The following is a 20,014-nucleotide window of genomic DNA, read 5'->3' as shown; positions in this document are numbered from 1 at the left end:
CAAAATAGGATTACTAATTTGGTAGTACTTATTAATATGGAGAGAAACAGTTCTCACAGAGCAGTCCTGACTACTTTCTGCAGGGAGCTTTAAAAGGCGAAAAATCATATCCTGGTTGTCAGTTGCAAGCAGAAGTAGAGCAAGCAAGCTGTTTAACAGAAGTAAGAAGCAGCAGTTAGCACAGTGGGGGGGGGTTCTTTACCTTGACTTGGAATTACCAAGATTGGGAAATTTTTATGGTACTTTCTTACAGGAAGGGGTTTATGCAGGGGATCAGATCTGAGTCAGACCCCAGATGCCTGCAGCAGAGACAGGATCTCACTGAACATGGAAATTTCTAGCTCTTTGATCTTTTACTACCCAGACTCAAGAATTGTTAGAAACACCTACTTTGTAGTGTTCTATAGCAGAATACTTAGTGACTACCCTAAGATATAATGTAGGATAGTAAACAAGGGTTATGTACAAGAAAAATGGCGGAACTAATTTGTGAAAATTAAATTGAATAAAAATGTATAAAAAGTTGATAAAATGATTTCTCCATATTCTAGCAATAGATAGAAAAATAAGTTGTTTAAAAATACTATTACAGTACCATAAAATATGAACTAATTAGAGTTGTTTGGCCAGTTAGAAGTAACATACTCCAGAAGTGAAAAATACCATTCAGAGAAGCCGAGGAGGAGCTAAATCAATGGATAGATAAATCATGTCCAAGGATTTTCCCAATATTGTTGTCGGTTCTAAAATTGATAGAGATTTAACATAATATCAATAGAAAGTCTATCAAGTATTTTTATAGCAACTGACAAATGAACATAAAAACTTTATGGAAAAGTAGATGACCTAAACTAACATGAAATTTGCAGGTAAATGGATAGAGCTAGACATAAATATTCTTAGTGAGATAACCTAGACCAAGAAGACAAACATAGCATTTTTTTCTCACAATTGTGGATACTAGCACTGAATCTTTAGATATTTTTGGAATTTCCATAGAGGCCAAGAAACTGGTAAGAGGCTTGAGGGGTTGGGTTCAAGGGAAGGAATATAAAATGAAGGTAACGTGAAGGGAGATGGGAAATGATGGAGCAAGGAGGATTAAGTGGGCTTGTAGGGCAAATGAAGGATTATGGGGAGGGATAACTAACACTTCAGACCTTTGAAAAGGTCAGAGAAACCTAATACTATAGAAACATATGTATAGACATGCATATGTATTTTTAAATGGAGATACTATTTAATATGAGGACAATGCCCCACCCAGACCCCATAGGCTATCAAAAGCTAAATGTAAGAATGAGTCCCACGGACTCCCCCTCACAGAGATTGTGACAGCATATGCAAGATTTGTACAAACTCAAGACAGACACATCTCAGCATGGAGGGAGCGGTGGTCAGGAAGTCTCACTCCTAGCTGAAGATATATTGATGGTTGATTATGGGAGAGGAAGAATCGGTTTTCTTTAAGGGAGTGACCCTTGATAGGTAGGGCCATACTCTGGTGGATGGCCCCACACCCTGGAGTAAGTATAAGGGCAGCACATATTGGACTGGATGGATTATTTAAAAAATAAAAGAAGTCATGAAGTATGAAGGAGGGTAGAAAGGTACGGATGGATCTAGAAGACGTCGGGAGAGGACTAGAGAGTAAATATAATCAAAATACATTGAATTAAAATCTTAAAGAATTAATTGAAATGAAAGACTTTCTATACATTTTGACAAAGATTTAAAAATACACAGTGGAACCTGCAGAAGAATGACATTAAACCCCTCTCTCTTACCGTGCATAAAAATCAGCTCAAAGTGGATCAAGGACCTTAATTTTAAAAACAACTCCTAGAGGAAAAGACTTCTAGGTATAGGAATAGGCAAGAACTTTCTAAATATACCCCCTTGGACACAGCAAATACCCTCAAGAAATGACAAATGGGAGTTCATGAAATTAAAAAGCTTTTGCATAGTCTAAGAAACTATCAGCAGAAGCAACACAGCCTACAGAATGGGAGGAAATTGTTGTCAGCTATGCTTCAGGCAGGGGTGTTGATATATCTGGACTATAGAAAGAATGGCAAATATTAAATCGAAAACCAAAACAATAAATGGGCCAATGATCTAAACAGACAAGCCCTAAAAGATGAAACACAAATGGCCGTTGAAATGTATGAAAACATGCTCAACCCCATTAGTCATCAGAGAGAGATAAATGAAAGCCCTGAAATCCCATCTCCATTAGGGATGGCAGTGATTATGAAGACACCAAATGATGATGGGGTTATGGTCATGACGGAACCCTGGTAGGCATGTAAATTAGTCTACTCACGATGGAAATCAGTGTGGAGGTGCCTAAGGATGCTAAGAATGTATCTATCACACAACCGAGTTATACCACTTCCGGGTATTTACATAAGATGCTGCAGATCAATGCATCTCAGAAACTTGCACACTGATGCTTATTGCAGAACCGTTCACAGGAACTGTTATGGAATCAACCAGTTGTCCAGCAGCGGACAGATGGAGAAAGGAAACATGGTTCACAGACATGGAGTTTTGTTTAGCTCTGACGACATTAAATTGTTAGCAAGGAAATCATGCTAAATGAATTAATCCAGTCTCAGATAAATGTCTCTCATATGTGGTTCCTTGATTAACTAGATTCATAAATCCACATGTAAACAAATAACTTAAAAAAAACAAAACCGTCTAAGGAAACAAAGGGAATTAATGGAAGTGGGAGGGCTTAGGGGGGAGGAGAGTGATATGGGGAGAATTAGATTCTATGTATCATATATATTTATATAAAAATGCCTAAATATAACAGAGAAACAGGTACAATAAATGATAATAAAGTTTTAAGAAATATATAATGTAGGGTTGAGGTCTCATAGGCCTTTTCTTGTCCAGTTGGCATGTCCATCACTGTCATCCTTGTTCAGTTCACCTTTGGGTGATCATCTTGGTGAGACTTTCTGAGGTAGCTTCTGATATTAGTAGGGAGCACAATCTCAAAGCAAACTCCTTGATCATCTGACTCTGGCATCTTTCCATCCCCTCTTCTGCAAAGTTCCCTGAGCCTTAGGTGAGGGAGTATTTGTGTGTGTGTGTGTGTGTGTGTGTGTGTGTGTGTGTGTGTGTGTATCCATTGGCACTGGGCTCCCTAATCCTGTTTCAACCCCACACAAATAACTATAGGCAACCAAGGAATGCTGGGAGCAGGAGAATTCCCCAGGGAAGAACACACCAATTGATTGTCCAGTGCCAAATAATCAGCCCCGAAAACATGCAGACAAGTAACATTGCATAGACTGAACAGGTTATAGTTAAGAACATGTATGTATATACATAAACATATGCGATGACAATTGTGAAGAAGGAGACCATGAATGGGAAGGAGAGCAGGGAGGGGTCTCTAGGAAGGTTTGGAGGGAGGAAAGGAAAGGGAGAGATGTAATTACAATCGCAGAAAGTCATGTATTTACTATTATTTAAATGCAACATTTTGGGTACTATGTACAATTACACACACACACGTTTATATAGTCAGTCCTCTTGCTAGTGCTTTCCATATTGATATCTTAGGGGGAATGCCCTCTGCCACAGGGATCATAATCACATAGTAAAAACTGATCCTAGCTTTCCCAGCTCCCAGAGCTTTTGGACCACCTTGCTCGGTGTTCCGCCAAGGAAGCCCTGACGTCTCTATTTACAGCAGGTTGTCAGCGCAGTCAAGTTCACGGAGCCACTCAACATGTCACTAGCAACAGCTTCAGTTATTCTTGTCACAGCATTGAGTTTCATGAGTGTGTCCCTCCAGGTCTTGTGAAAGCTGCTCTGTGTACCTTCCACCTCAGCCCACACACCTCACGATGGGCTCCACATGGCTTCCCTAGCTCTTGCCAGCACGGCCTGCTCAGCTCTGCCAGAGGATTCTCGAGGTTCATTCAGGCTGACTCTTCTCAGAGCTGGTGACAGCTGGGCGCTACCCTTGTTAACACGCGAGACCCTTGATCACAGCTGTGGAGCATGCTGTCATCAGGGAGAACACGCTCTGTGGGACCGCTTCACCAGTCTTCACAGGAAGCAAGACTGGAAGCTGAGTCTTAAGGACTGCGGTTTTATTAGGGAGTACAACCCCAGAGAGGAGGAGGGGAAGAGGGGAGAGAAGAAAGCCGTGAAGGGAGGGGACCAGACAGGATGTGACAGGGCCGAGGTCTTTTCTGTGAGCTTCATCAGCTAATTTTTGTACCTTTCCACTGTGACACATACCCTGCGTCTCAGGACAATTTCTTCAGGGTAGGAAGGGGACAGAACCTGTCTTCCGCTGACTAAAAAGAGGGCACCCCAGAGTGCCCTTTTTTGTGTTGGGCTGGGATATGGCTACGAGGACTTTCATGACTTCAGTTGTTAACTTTGAAGATAGAAAAGGAGAGTCCCACAGAGGGAGGTGAGGTATGCGTTTGGTCACAGCCCTCCTCAGCTGAAGCAAGAGCGATCTGAGCTCTTCAGGCCCCTGAGATGTGTGGCAGTCAAATCACCGTGGCAGTTCCCCAGTGCAGACAGCGTAGGGCAAAGGGTTGCTTTAGCTCTTGGTGTTAGAAATGTAAGTTCTCTGTCCTTGAGCTTGTTCTTGGAGTGCTGATGGGAGAATGCCATGGTGGCAAGAATGGGGCAGAATGGAAGTGGAAGATAGGGGCGGGGTGGAAGGAGAGGGAGAGGGACTCCCTGAGGGGCCCCAGTGATCTACTTCACCTAGTTATATCCGGTATCCTAAAGTCCCAGAGCCTCCTAGAAAGGCGCCATCAGATGAGGACCAAGGTTTTAATACATGAGCCTTTGGGGGAGATATGTCTAAATTATAGTAAACTATCTGCTGAAATTCAGTGTCCCTACCCTCATCTTGTGGGAATTCAGGAGAGAATGGTATTAAACTATGTGTCCAGTCAATGCTGTTTTATTTGGACGTCTCTATTTTATTTACAGAAAAATAATGCTGTAAAAATATTATTAGGCATTAGCCGGGCGGTGGTGGCGCACACCTTTAATCCCAGCACTTGGGAGGCAGAGGCAGGCGGATCTCTGTGAGTTCGAGACCAACCTGGTCTATAAGAGCTAGTTCCAGGACAGGCTCCAAAGCTTCAGAGAAACCCTGTCTTGAAAAAACCAAAAAAAAAAGAAATTATTAGGCAGCTCCCCCATCTTGGACTGACTGACTTAGATAATAGCTGTCAATAAAAGACATTGCCTTTGTCATGTGCTTGCAGTTTGAACAGACAGCATTGGGTACTTACGGAAATAAACCTTGACAGGCTCTGTGAAGGAAAAAGTCTCTGATGGGGAACATGAATATTTACAGTACAGATTCTATTAGAATCTTCTAAAGGGCCATCCTCAGTATCAGAAGAAACTTTTTAGTACAGTTGCCACAGTTCTGAGGATACACACTGTCAACAGTGACTCCATTAACTACCCAGAGAGTACGCACTCCAGTAACGAAAGATAGAATTAAACAGAGTCGGAGTCACGTTTCAGAATTTCCTGACAAGATACACACAGCTATTGGTACTAAATGAGCACCCTCATCATAACCATAAATCATCAGCTGGACACTTGCCAGGAGAGAATGAATTGCTTTATTCCTTTTTGTTTGTTTTTGGAGAGAGAGAAAGGGAGGGAGAGAGCAGGTGTGCACGTGTGTGTATGTGTGCAGATGTTTACATGTGTGAGTATGGTTATGCGTGCCACAGACAAGGTGTGGAGGGCAGATGACAGCCTCGGGTTGCTTCTCATCTTCCACCATATCTGAAACAGGGCCGTTGCTGTGTGGTACCACTGTGTAGACCAGGCTAGCTCCCTGTGAGTTTCTGGGGAGTCCCTTGTCTTGGCACCCCATCTCACCTCAGCAGCACTGGGTTTGCAGTTGTACATTATCACTTAGCTAGCTTTCCGGGGCTTCTGGGGATTCTAACTCAGGTCTCAGAGGCACGTGCTTTTGCTCCCCGAGCCCTCTCCCCAACATTTAGCCTTTATTATTTTATTTCTATGAACAGACTTTTATCTACCATCTACTGAATGCACAGACTAGTACTTCCTGTATCAGACACTCGCTGTTAAAAGTTATCCAACGAATATATCCTGGGTCAAAATGTTTCTTAAATGCTAAACAGTATTTTATGTAGTTTGGATGACGTTGGAGGGATCAGAATGCTAAATACTATATGAAGATGGGGGATACTTCTGGCCTGACTGTGCAGGAGAATTTAAACATTTCCTATTTCCACGTCCACAAAACAAAGCAGCCTGACTTCAGGCTAATAGAATTTGCTGTAACAAGAGTTGCCTGGAAATGTCTCTGTTCTTTTTGTTATAGATAGATGTGAGGGGAGAGCTCTGAGACTGTTGGTAGCCTCATAGTTCCCACAGAAAAACCACGAACATCCTTGTTTTGCTTTTCTTCTCTCCTCCTCTTGATGTGGTGGTTTTAAAATCAGAGGTGGATGGGCTGATGAGATGGCTCAGTGGGTAAATGTGCTGGTCACTCAACTCTGGTGACCTCAGTTAGAGTCCTTAGTACCTGTGTTGGAGAAGGAGTGGCGTGACTTCCACAAGCTGTCTTCTGGCACCCATGTGTACACTATGGCGTCCCCTACCCTCCCTAAGCAAATACTTGTTTAAAAAATTAAATCATAGAACATTCCTGTGGCTACTGAAACTTACATTTCCGTTCGACTCATTTTCTATTTCTCAATAAAATCACCATAGTGATTGCCTACTTTCCCCAGTATCCACTGTGTTTTTAGCATGTTACTGGCCATCATCTTAAATGCCCCCCCCCCAAGGGTGTCAATGTCTGAGTCATCTCCGGGTTTGTTTCCATTCATTTCCTTTTCTCTTGATAATGCTTACTTAGCTAACTGTCTTACTTGTCATGTGCCCCACCGTCCTTGACTGATTGTTGGCGCTGCAACATGGAGGCGTCTAACATTAGTATTTGAACGTGGACATGCTTCTGTCGCTGTCTGGCTTCCGTCAGTCTAGTTAAGAGTGGAGCTGGATTTTGCTTTTGTATTTTTTCCCTTGCCCCAGTGCTGCAGATCACCCTCTGGCTTTTGTATGTATTAGACAAGTACTCCACCACTGAGCAGCTCTTCCAGACCATTGTTGCTTGCTTTTAATTAGCCACAGGCTTCAATGTTTTCCCTCTTGCTGCTGTGGATTATGATGAGGTAGGCTCATGGTGGGGCATGCTGGTTTTTTTTTTTTGTTGTTGTTGTTGTTTTGTTTTTGTCTTGGAAGCCCTAAACTCAGGCCAGCTCTCATTTCCTCGATCTAGGGGTAAGGCTGTGTAGATTTTCATGATTCTCCTTCCCATGACAGATTATACTTTTTATTTCTGGGCAATTTGGATGGGAGAATTCCATGTCCCTCACCAATAGCAGGCGACTTTTAGTATCACTGTGGCCTGCTGGTCACAAAATCATTTCTAGACTTTCCACAACCATTAGAAAGATGATAGTTTTGGTTTTGTTTTCCCCACGGAAGAAGATCTAGGGGTAGGAGTTTCTTAGAATCGCTTAGTGACACTAGATGGTTTTCCTTATGAGAAAAGAACCTGGGATTCTTGAATGCTCACCGTTCTTACATTGTACCAAAGAGGGGGACCCTCTGTGTTTTCTGCTCTGTGTTTTCATTCCTCCTTGGTGTTTTGTGGAAGCTCACAGAGAAGAACAGTGAGCGCATTTGAGCTTTATTTGCACTGGGGCTCCCAGCTGTCCCACACTGTATGGTAGAGCATTCTTGACCTTTAGGAATTTGGGGAAATGTTGGCTGATTCCTCGTTACCTGTGTGGTAGCCACCCCTTTCCAGTCTAGTGCCCAACGCTACAGTTCACACTTCTTTTCCTGGGAAGGGATTCTTACTCTTGGTGGTTCAGCTCCTAACAGACGGGAAGAGTTCAGAAGCGTAGGACTTGGAATCACTTCACCTAGGAGACGTATTCTCTTTGGAAGCACAGTTTTTGAAAACCATATTTTAGAGACAGCTGGCTTTTCTCCTCAAGTCCTCAGCTGGAAGGAGGTGCGGAAACTTAGTTATTTCTAAAAATGCCATAGCCGTTTCATCAAACACACTTCCAGTCGTGTCGTGAAAGGTTCCTGGTAGACCCTTAGGCAGCCACAGTGCGGTTCTTATGTCTCTTCTCTCTGTAGTGTTACCTGCAGATGGAACTTAACACTACAGCGTTCAGTAGAACCTTCTCTTGAGTGGCAGAAGAATGTTTTTATTGCTGACGGCCTCATATAAACATCTGTGGAGGGTCATGATGGAGAAGGACTCCCAGACGTGACCAATACAGTTAGTAGCTGGCTAATGGTTCAGACTGGCCTTGTCTTCAGCGCATTCCCAGTATCAGTGATCCCATGACTTTTTAAAGACAGATTAGTTTATCCTCCATCAGTCGGGACAGGTGTGTGGTGTTTTGTATGCATCCCAAGTTGCCCCTTGGTGGTCAGTTCTTAACTACCTGCCTCTGGTTCTTCCAGTGCTGAGAATGTGAACCACTATTTCTGGTTTTCACTTTGGTATCCTTTTGTGGAATCTCTTTATCTCCTGCCCAGGGGTACCCCAACACAATGCGTGGTCAAAGCAACCCCACTTTGGAGTCTAAGTCTGAGCATTTCTTCACAGCCTGCAGTTTGGGTCTCTGTGCTCAGAAATGCCTCAGTAAAAAACTCTTGGGTACGGTGTTGTGGGGGTGGGCCAAGAGTTAGGGATTTGGGAGAGGCAGCTGATTGTCAAAATGGCAACTTACAACATTCAGTTGCTAACATTTGAGAAAACAGTCTTTAAACTGAGTGTTACCGCTTAGTTAAAAAAGAAGTCCAAAGAGAAACGTGGGTTCTCGAACTGGCCACAAAACTAAAAGGTAAACTGGAAGCAGTAGGCGCTCTTCTGGCCCTTCTCTCTGCATGGCTGGCACAAACTAGCAGGTGAACCCAGCTAGTAAATTCAGCTAGCTGTCTCCTCTCACACACGCATCTTGAATCTTAGGGTCTACAAATAGCATTTAACTGACACAAAGTTTAAAACGGCCAGAAACACAGTGATGACTCTTTTCTTCCTCCTCTGGTCCGAGGGAGGGAAGTGCAGTTTTCATGTCTACTCTAATAAAAGCCTCGGCTAAGAGTCAGAGACACAATGTGACTGTCCCCTACCCCTTTTGTCTGCCTTTGTCCCTTATTCCGAAGCTCCAATCTCCCTCCCCGTACTCTGGTTTTGTTAAAAGCCCCCTACTTTCTCTTCTGGTCTCTAGTTCTTTGTCTAAGCACATGTGCTGGGAAAAGCACTAAGGTTAGGGCAAGCCTTACTGGAGATAGATATGGTGCTCCAGTAACAGTGCCAAAACTAATAGAAACCAAACTTAAGAGAAGGAGAGTTGGGAGGGCTTGCCTTCCCAAGTAAACTAATTCAGACTTCCCTTGGGTCACGTCAGATGTTAAAAAGGCTGTTCGCCCACTTCCCTCTCTCCCTCAAAGTAAGCACCCCAGTGTCTTTGCCTATGTTTCCTATGGGCACTTTAAAGAAAAGAAAGTATATTGACCTAACCATGGGTAGCATCAAAATTGCTACTATATTTCTAAGTTTGGCCTACTGCTCTGCTTTCTAAATTTGAGATATACTAGGATTATATTAATTATAAACCTGATACATTACTGTTATTTTTATGCCGAACAGCTTACTTTTAGAAAAAAGATACTTCTGCCTATAGGCGAAAGCATCAAATAATCCTACACATTTAAAACAAAGCCACCCATCACCACCGTGCTATGGGCACTGTCGCTTCCCGCACTGCATTTGGTGATGTGGCGTGTCAGCCCGCGGTAGTTTCCATAGCCTCGTAGGAATTCCGTCCTTTCCCGTGTTGACACTGCTTTGTGGTTCTCTCGCTTTGCTCTCTCGTTTTGGTCCATCACAGCCTCCAGTGGCTTCCTGACAGCTGTGTGAGACATCTTTATTATCCTCTAATGTGTATGACATAGCTTAGCCAAATATAAACTATGGAAACATCAGTTTTTCTGGGAATTTTAAGGTATTTTGCCATTGCCTTTAATAATGCTTCTCTTGAATGAGTTTTATTCACAGAAGAGTTACAATGAAAAGCAACTGTCTGTAAACCCTTCCCTAGCCTTTCCTAATGCTAACATTTTATATACATTAAGAAATTACTATTGGTACATCACTACTAAGTGAATTACAGATTCCAGGCATATTTCACTGTAGAGAAACTTATTTTTTTTTCTTTTTAAATCTCTCCAGCTATTTGGAATTGATAGTTGGAGAAAGAGAAAATCACCTTTCTCTAACAGAGTTGTATGTTAGCCACACTCCAGGGCAGGTTGCATGCCCTGGAGTCATTGACTAACACAAATCAGGCTGTTTAGTTTTTTGCTCAACATAATATTTTTATTGATTATTGATTAGGAATTTCATACAATTCAGCCCAATCACACTCACTTCTCGTTCCCCTAGGTCACCCTCCCATCTTTGTGTTCCCCTCCCCCAAAAAACATAAAAAGGAAAAAAAATACAGCAATCCAATTTGTGTTGTCTATGCACTCATTGGAACATGGTCAAGCTCCCAGTGGCCAGTCCCTTAAGGATAACTGAGTCTTTTCAGCTCCATTTAGGTTTTCTGTTTGTTGGTTGGTTGGTTTGTTTTTGGCAGGCAAGCCAGGAGGTGTCTGGGGATCCTGGGGTTGTGTATTACAGAATAGGCAAGGAAGCTATGTGCCTATTTGTGATTTTTTTTTTTAAGAGTCAGAAAGAACATGAACTTTCATGTGTGTGGGGGGTGATGATGGGGAGGGGAAAGCATATGATTACTTAGTCCCCAGTTGGTGGAATTATTTGGGAAGAATTAGGAGGCGTGACATTATTGGAGGAGGTGTGTCACTGGGGGTAGGCTTTGAGGTAGCAAAAGAATCACACCATTCCCAGTGTGTCCTTTCTGCCTCCTACTTGTAGGTGAGGTTATGAGCATTCAGCTGTTCCTCTTGCTGTGTCTTTACAATCAAAGACTCTAACCCTCTGGAACTATAAAGCCAATTAAACACTTCTTTCTCTATAAGTAGCCTTTATCATGGGGTTTTGTTACAGCAATAGAAAAGTAACATTAAATCAAAATATCAAGAACTTTATTAATCACATTAAAAAGCCTTCCTGTGCAGAGGATATGGGCATTGACCTACAGGATAAAAATATTTAAATAAGTCAACAAGCGGGAGAGGGAAGAGGACGCTGGGAAGAACTGGGATCCATCTTAGGTGTGCTGATACATTGATTTGGGGCTGTACTTAGAATGCCACTTCCGGTCTCTATAAAATATGGTGGTTGTATTTGTTTCATTTGATTGCCAGGAGAATTAAGTGAGACTATCTCAGCTAGGACCTGGTAGTGTCCAATGCATGGAACAGTCTCAATAAATGTTGTACTTTCCTTATGGACACTTCAACCATATAACTGCCGTGACTGGAGGGAAAGTATTTACTTTATGGAAAGTGTGCTGTGTCCCCCTATTGGTGGTGGGAATATGGGGACTGCATTTCCTTACTGTATGTTTTAAATTCCTTTTCTCCTTCTTTCAATGCAGGGCTTACCACCCAAACAGTGGAGGGCAGACGTTAGCCACCTGAGTTGCCCAGAGCCTAGCCTGTTCGCCTTCTCATCCCCAGCCGCTCCGGCCCTGCGTGGGAGATCGTTGAGAGAGCTGTGGCTCCCCAGCTTTCAGCAGTCTAAGAGAGAAGCCCAGGCCCTAAGGTGGCTGGTGGATAGGAATCAAAACTTTTCGTCTGAAGAGTTTTGGGCCCTGGTCTTCAAGGACTAGTTTTACATGGTACTAGAATGACAGAATTAGACTAATTTTCTTGGATGCCTTAATATTTGGAGATAATAGCCATTCCGTTGAGTATCCTTTAGAGCAAGAATTAATTGTAGCCGTTCTCACAAAGAGCCCTGTCAAATAATAGCTGTGAGTTAACTTTTAGAGGTTGCCTCTATATTTCAGTCTCTGCGCTTGGACCCATATGCTCGCCGTCTTCTGTGGAGACTGACCTAAGGTCAAGTGCTCTCCTGGCTGCAGATCTAGCTGTGGAAGGGTGATCCTCACCTCCCTGTCAGCAGCTCGTTGGTGTTTGGCAAGCCCGGTTTCTTGGTGCGGAGAATGAGTGAAGCGCATTAGAACTTGGCAATGAGAGATTCCATCTGTTCTCAGGGATGGGAGTAAGAAAAGCTTTGTCAGGCATCTCTGTCCTCCCAGTCCAAAGGACACAACTTCCTTCGTCTTACACCCCCAAGCCAACTCACTAGCAAAGGGGCTCTATTTGGCCTGAGCATGGCACTCATGGCTCAGGCAGGCCTTGCCCTTCCCCTGTTCCCTCCGTCTTGCTAAACTGTTAGGTTATGCTTGTAAAGTTAGCCGCCAAGGTCTCTTCCCTTATTTGGCCACTTCTTGCCCCTGAGGATGACCACCGAGGCCCAGCTATCAAAGTTTTAAAGTCCAACAATCAAAAGCCTCCTTTTGGCTGCCCCAATTAACATGCTCAACCAAAGTTAAACATCTCGTTCTAACATAGGTGTCTCCCCTTTTCTTTATAAACTGCCATTTATCTGTGGGTCTCCTCTCTATCGAGAGGCAGTCTGTCCCACTGTGGCAAATGTCCCTTCCCTCTCATCCTCTGGTCCTCTGTCTCCTGCCCTTGTCTTTTATTTCCTGTTCTTTGTCTCTCTGGGTAAAGTAAATCTCCTTTGTGCTGAGAACTTGGTCTTGGGCTGTCTCGTGCCCACTTCGATGTCCTTTCAACCAGTCTGTCTATATTCTCTTCACCTGTGGCCTCCTCTGATTTCTCTCTGAAGTGCAATTTTCTCTAAAAATATGTCTCCTAGTTTTTCTATCTGTGAGATGTCACTAATTGTTTCTTATACCATGGAGCGGGAGAGGAAGAGATGTCCGGTTCATGGCAAAGAGCCATTTGTTTTGTTCCGGGTGGTGGAAGTGAATGCCCTGGGCTCTCCTCTGGGGTGAATCTGATTGTCATGAGCACGGTGTATTCATTCTATCATCGTAGGCAGTTCGTCTCCTGTTGAGCATTGCTGGTTTCTAATGTGGTCAGAGAACGTTCAGCCTACTGGTTACCTACTGGTGCTCTCTGAAAACAAAGAGAAGTAACACTGGCATTCAATCCATTAGATGATAAGCCTGTTGGTAACTGTTGTGTTGACGTCTGTGTTCTTAACTGTGGAAATACATACACCATTGCTCTCGAGCTCTGACTGCCAGCCTGCAAGAAATGAGGATAAAAAGCAGCATAGTCTTGTTTTTTTAAAAAGATTTATTTATTATATATACACAGTGTTATGCCTGCTTGTATGCCTGCAGGTTAGACAAGGGCACCAGATCTCATTACACATGGTTGTGAGCCACCATGTGGTTGCTGGGAATTGAACTCAGGACCTTTGGAAGAGCAGGCAGTACTCTTAACTGTGAGCCATCTCTCCAGCCCCAAACAGCACTTTCTTGATGAGTTGTAGGGTCCCTTGCTGGTGGAAGAACCCGTCTGTGGAGAGATTCTCCTCAACTCTACATCTGTCGTTAATTCAATATGATTTTTTTGTTTGTTTGTTTGTTTTTGTTTTTTAAGACAGGGTTTCTCTGTGTAACAGCCCTGGCTGTCCTGAATTCAACATGATTTTAGACAAGTCTCTTAACCTCCCTGGACCTTGGGTTTTGGATCTTAAGAAGTGACTGAACTTGTCTTTGAGGTTGTATCATTCTTTAATTCCTCATGAAAATTTGAGATGTTTAATTTTATAGGTGCTTTTACTAACGTGGGAATAAACTGGCTTAGATGTGTGTTTTTCAAGAGAAGTTTATTCTTTGGAGAATGGACCATATGTATTTTACACAGTATCAGGACTGAAAGGGATTTTCTCCCATTTTATGTAATGACATCAAAGCAGCGAAGTCTGAAAGGGGTTGTTGGTATAAGGTCAGGCTTTAAAGTGTATACTGGATGAAGTGGAATTCTTCTGAATTCTCAGAAATGGTCTTCAAAAGGATTTATGCCTTTGACAAAATAACGTAGTAGCTTTACTTTCTCTCCATAAATGTCTAAAACAAATGCTGAGTACTTCACGTGTGTCTTAAATCTCAATATTTCAGGTGATTATTAACATTGTGAGAACTTCACATATGATACATGTGTGATGAGAATGATTCTCCACCTTTCCCAGTGTCCCTGCAATGTCCACTCTTCCCAACTTTGTCTTTTAAAAATGCATTAGAACGCACGAAATCTAATCAGTTTTGCTCATATGTGCACGGGTGAGGGGCCATACACTGGCTCATAGGAGCATTGCCAGTGGCCACATTCTCCCTTGGAAATAGCTCCTCTGTAAATAGCCTGGAGATCATCTTTCCCACTTTTGCAGGGACTTTGACTGACGTGATCTAATGCTGGTCTTGTCCAGGTACCATGGGCTGCTGTGAGTTCACCCATGTGATAGCATTGCCATGTCCAGAGGACAGCATTTCACAACATCCTGCCTTCTGGCTTTTGCATCCTTTCTAGCCCATATTCCTCAGTGTTTCCCAAGCCTTGACTCATATATAGAGAGCTGCACAACTGGCCAACAGGCTAAAATAAAAGGCTGAGCATCTCTCTAGTGACTGCTGCCCACTGTAAAAGGAAGTTTCCTCTACTCAGGTTCTGTTATAGGTATAAGCATTGAGTTTGTGTTGTGTTGGCCAGTTAGTCCTGGGCATGGGGCCTACCCTGAAGTGTGTTGATATACTCAGTGAGACTGCATTGGAAAAAGCTAATTTTTCCTTTGCCAGCAGTTATAAATTAAACATAGCTTCTAGGTTAGTAGGTAGGAGCCTGTGTACACTTCCCCTGCTCAGTATTGTGTTGTACATGTACTTATTGGTGCTGGACACCCCACATTCACTTATTCTCTGTGTTTTGACCTTCATGGATCTCTAGAGTAGCCTTCCATGATGAGCCCCACCCCCAATGATGAGAATTACCATTGTCTGGGTATAAGAGTAAAAGTTAGAATACAGTTAGAAGCTGTTGATCTAGCAAGATGGGAGTAGTGAGTTCTTCCCTAGGTCCAGTGTCATCTCTAGATATGAGGTTCTTAAGTCCAATTAGTTTCCATCAAGATATAAGTGCCACTATTGTGTATTCCAGGCCTTCTTGCTCCATCATACTTCTTTTCCAGAGTTCCATAACAAAATTCTGCCTAAACTTCATTGGAGTGTCTCTCTTAGGAATTTTTAAATGAAATAAAGTTTTTGATTATGCTAGACCATCCTCATTTGTGGAAGATGGAAAAGAGAAAATTCCATGGGATTAAAAGCTATAGTACAGAAAAAAGAAGCAGTTTGGTACTCTGTCCATAAAACAAAACAATCATAGTATCTTTATTTATGTAAAACCTCCGGCTGAACTCATAGCCCTTTAACTGGAGATTATTCTAGCTGTCAGACACAAAGAGGCATTTCTTTGTGCCGTGGATAGTAGTTAGAGCAGAAAGGCACAGCTGGTCAAAGTGCAGAGAATGAGTGTCAGGGGAGAGCTCAGCTCCACATGGGACATGTACCTCACACCCTTCCCCAAGGTTCAGGGACCATTGAGGAAGAGGAGGCAGAAACCGTGTAAGAAGTGAAGGTCAGGGAGGACTGTACTGAAATGCTGTCTTCTAGATATTACAGCCTGCTGCATGCATGAACTCGCAGAAGCTCTGGTTGCCGGCACAAGACCAAGTCTGGTGTGGGAATGGATTCTTGAACCCTGACCAGCAACCAAGGAGCTGTGGACAGTAGATGTATTCTAGGGAAGAGAGGGTCATTTTTCTTCAATGATATAGCTCCTGGCAGATTAGCCATGCTCATGTCACTCATCCCATACCCAGGAATATATGGATAGCAATAATTGGATTCTCTGGGCTATTAAAAAAAAAAGAAAATGACATTGTGGGACATAGGCGGTCAGATGTATTTGGGAAAATATAGGGGCAGAACTTGTGAGTAAATATTATTGAAACACATTGTTTGAAGTTCTCAAAGAATTAAAAAAACTATTTTTAATGGAGTACATTTCAATGAAAATAAACGTGGTACTATAGGACTCTTACATACAGATTTGAGACTTAAATGCTTTGAGACTAATTTTTGATACTTAGCCTATGCTTCTCTTGTCTTTAGGTTTTTCTTAATAAGATGCCTTCTTGCTTCAGACAATTGTGTGAGAAATGTGTCCTAATACAGCAGGGCTCTGCTATAAGAGCTGCCCTCTCAATGCCTAAGTGTACTTGGCCTGTGTTCGTGCTGCCATGTGACACTTCTGGGAGCTGCCACAAGGGGTCGCAATAAACGCTATGCAATAGTCACTTCAGTGCCTCAGTGTATTTTACTTAGATTGTTCACAAGGACAAAGCTTCAACGCAGTATAGTGAAGTGGACAGAAAACCTACCAGAATTGTTATGAAGATGATTCCTAGTCTTTGCCAGTGGCCTTCACTTCTGCTCCTGAAAGTGGAGACAACTTTGACTTTGGTCATGTAACAAATCTAAAGTTTCAGAACCTTAATTCTTGTTGCCTTAAGGACTGACTTCTAGTAGTTAGAATATCTGTCTGGGCCATTATTATCCTTAGTAACTGGATGCTTAGTATGTTGCTCAGAAGAACAAGTGAAAACGAGTTTCATTTTTCCAGTTGTCCATTATATGTTACACATAGGAAAGCCAGCTCAGTGTCTACAGAACACAGGTTAGGACAGACCTGAACTCGAAAAAAACCTCAGTGATGTTATGTAGTTTTCAAAACCATCATAGTACAGTTCCTACTAGATATAATCAGGGATCTCTTCTAGCCTTCCCTTTCCCCAGTTCCAAGACTTAACTCACTTGGGGTCCTTGTATAGCGGCACCCCACTTCTGATACCAAGTTCTGTCTTAGTCTCTCTTGGTTGTTTTATACAATACCACAGACTTGGTTTCTTAAAAAATAACACAGATTTACTTCTTGTTTTTGGAGGCTGAGAAATGCAGGTGGCATCTTGATTCATAGACAGCTGTTCTCTTCCTGTGACTCACGTGACCCTAGGGGAGTGAGTTCTCTGAGGTTTATTACAGCACTGGTCCACTCATTCCCTACTTACTTCCCAAAGGCTCCACCTTTCTATATATGGTATTTATTTATTCATTAAAAATAAATAGGGTTTTACTATATATCTCTGACTGGCCTGGAACTCTCTTTGTAGATTTGGCTGGCTTCAAATTTCAGAGTTCTGCCTCCCAAGTGCTGGGATTAAAGGTGTGCACCACCACACTTGGCAAATGCCTAATATTTGACATTAAAATTTTAGCATATTGTCCGTAGCACTAGTGTAGAGTAAGTTGATTACCCTAGAGCAGGACGGGCACAATTCTGCCCAAGTAATGCATCTTGGAATCATCAGAGTATGTGGTGTGGGGGTTCAAAGAGCAGTGCTGATTAGTTTATGTTACAGAAAACCTTGTAGTCTTGAATATTTTTATAAAACATTCTTACCGTTCTTTATTTTTTGTTGTTTTTTAAATTTTTATTATTAGTGAGTATCTTTATTGCATATTGTATTATCAACATATATACACTATATAATATAACAAATATATACTATGGGTATAGTACCTATAGTATAATAATAAATTATATTACCAAAAGTATTGGAAAAATTCAGGGGGTATGAAATTATGCATTATGACACTAGAGTAAGAAAATGTAGCCTGAGTTGACACTCTGCAATGTATTACCTTTATTATCTTGTTCACATTACTTGGTCTTTCTACCTATTCTGCCATACACCTGCTGTACTAGCTAACCCTGTGTTACAGTGTGATGATTAGATAAGCAAATGTTCACACTTTATATTTTTATATAAATGCTGTTATCTGTAGCCATTTGTGAAGACTGTTACTAAAATTTGTCCACTAAGAGAGATCGATGAATGATAGTTTTAGGGAGATGCCCCCTTGTTCTTGTTTGTTATTTAGTATGGATTTTATTGACTGCTGTGATAGTTTTAGGGAGATGCCCCCTTGTTCTTGTTTGTTATTTAGTATGGATTTTATTGACTGCTGTGAAATCGGCATGGTGACAGGCATGAGAGAAAGAAGGGGAAGGGTTCCGGGAAAGGCGTTGTGATTTTATGTTGGTACTAAACCCAGGGACTAGGAGGCTACAAAGATGGCTCAGTGATGAGAGTGCTTGTAGAGGAAGTTCAGTTCTCAGTACCCATGTTTGACAGACTGTAACTCCAGCTCCAGGGAATCCAATGTCTTTATACATATCCATATCTCCCGTACCCTCTCATTTACTCTCTCTCTCTCTCTCTCTCTCTCTCTCTCTCTCTCTCTCTCTCTCACACACACACACACACACACACACACTCACACTAATAAAAAACAAACAAACAAATAGCTCCTGAATTCCCAGAATATTCTTGGTTACCCCTATAGGATTTCTGATAGTTTTGTGCACAGCTTCAAATGACATAATGAACACTGACCTGGTCCCTAATAAACCTTCCTGCTTGATGGATGAGTACAGTTCAGACCTGAAACCCAAAGAGGATGTTTTGTTACCTCTCCATTACCTTGTCCTGAATCTTGGAACATGAATCTTGGTACTTGACCAAGAAAGAGGACATAGAAATGACCAAGTCTGTAGATCTGGACCCCAATTACTCCTTCACAGAAGATCAATAAGGAAAAGAAAAGAAGAGAAACCAATCAGTCTTCCCAGAGCAGACCTGCCCATTCCTGTGTTCCAGGATGTGATACTGGGTACAGCACACCAGAGTGAGCTTTTATGTCCTAGTGACTTCTTTACCTGTAACTGTGGACCCATCGGTCCCCCAGGCTCTACCACATTAACGTAAAACCTAGGTGTGGCTGGAGATAGGATTTACTGGGGAGATGGGCAAGGGACCACGGTGTGAGCAGGAGCAGAGGTGACTCTAAGATTTTATCCTCTCAACAGCTTAATTATAACCAGTCAGAGGTGAGGCCATCTGAACATCTCAGGCCTGAACAAGAGAGAGATCTGTATTTGTCTTCTTGACTGCCCTCCCTTGTTCCTTTTTACTCCTTGGTTTCTTCAGTCTGTGCCTCTGAGGCTTCTGACATGAGTCAGGAGTGGACAGTGATGAATGTTCCTAGCACATCTGATTATCAGGCCATAAGTGTGCCCTCCATATCACTTAGTGTGCAAAATGAGAACCACATCATCCAATCGAGAGCACGAGAAGAAATTCTACAACTAACCTACACGGGCTGTTATGAATATTCAAAATTTTACTACCATGGACTTAAGTTTTAGGTTTTTTTGTTTTTGTTTTTTTTCCCCAGTGATTGAGCTGATTGGCAGACTTAAAACTGACATTGTAATTGATGGGATATTAATGGTTTTGAGGCTGGGTATATTCCAAGAGTCTTTGAAATGAACTCAGTTATTTTTCAAACACACAGAATAAACTCCTTTGATGAGTCCACTCAGAGGAGGGGGAAAAAGGACAGTTTTGTGGAATAATGCCCTTGATAAAGCAATAAAAGTGATTAATTAAACCACCGTGTGTCTTTTTATTCTGTATGACTGTATTAGTCAGGTTTCTCCAGAGAACAGGAATTATGGGGTGGATATATATTCATATTTAATATATAAAGAATTTCTTAGGTTAGGTTACCTTAAAATAGTAACAGCAACCGAATCACACCTAAGAAGCTAAGGACTGTGTAGATGCCCAGCCCTGAGGCCCAGGGACTCAGCTGTGGGAGTAGTGGTCCTGCAGCAGCTGGATTTCCCCAGCCACCCAGCAGTTGCTCAGTCCACAAGGCTGGGGGCCTAAAACCTGGGAGGTTCCATGTCCTTAGTCCACGAAGACAGTCTGGTAACACTGGTTTTGGTATAAGTG

At 42.4% G+C, this 20,014-nt stretch overlaps 1 protein-coding gene across 6 annotated transcripts in view; it reads left to right on the top strand.

Moving 5' to 3' along the window:
• Fut10 (fucosyltransferase 10) overlaps positions 1–19,667 on the top strand; it is a 67,704-nt gene extending 48,037 nt beyond the window's left edge. For 2 of the 6 annotated variants that reach the window (XM_041673803.1, XM_041673802.1), the window contains one exon: positions 11,649–19,667. In XM_041673803.1, the coding sequence (XP_041529737.1) occupies positions 11,649–11,882 (234 nt within the window). In that variant the 3' untranslated portion in view covers positions 11,883–19,667. The remainder of the gene's footprint in view (positions 1–11,648) is intronic. The other 4 variants (XR_005976296.1, XM_041673806.1, XM_041673805.1 and 1 more) reach the window with 4 other exon arrangements.
• Positions 19,668–20,014: the final 347 nt, after the last annotated feature.

Source organism: Microtus oregoni, unplaced genomic scaffold (assembly GCF_018167655.1).
Source record: "Microtus oregoni isolate MIOR12 unplaced genomic scaffold, Mior012 000024F_ref0000369, whole genome shotgun sequence".
Classification (NCBI taxonomy): domain Eukaryota; kingdom Metazoa; phylum Chordata; class Mammalia; order Rodentia; family Cricetidae; genus Microtus; species Microtus oregoni.
The sequence above is the reverse complement of the archived record's forward strand: the minus strand, read 5'-3'. Positions and strand labels throughout refer to the sequence as shown.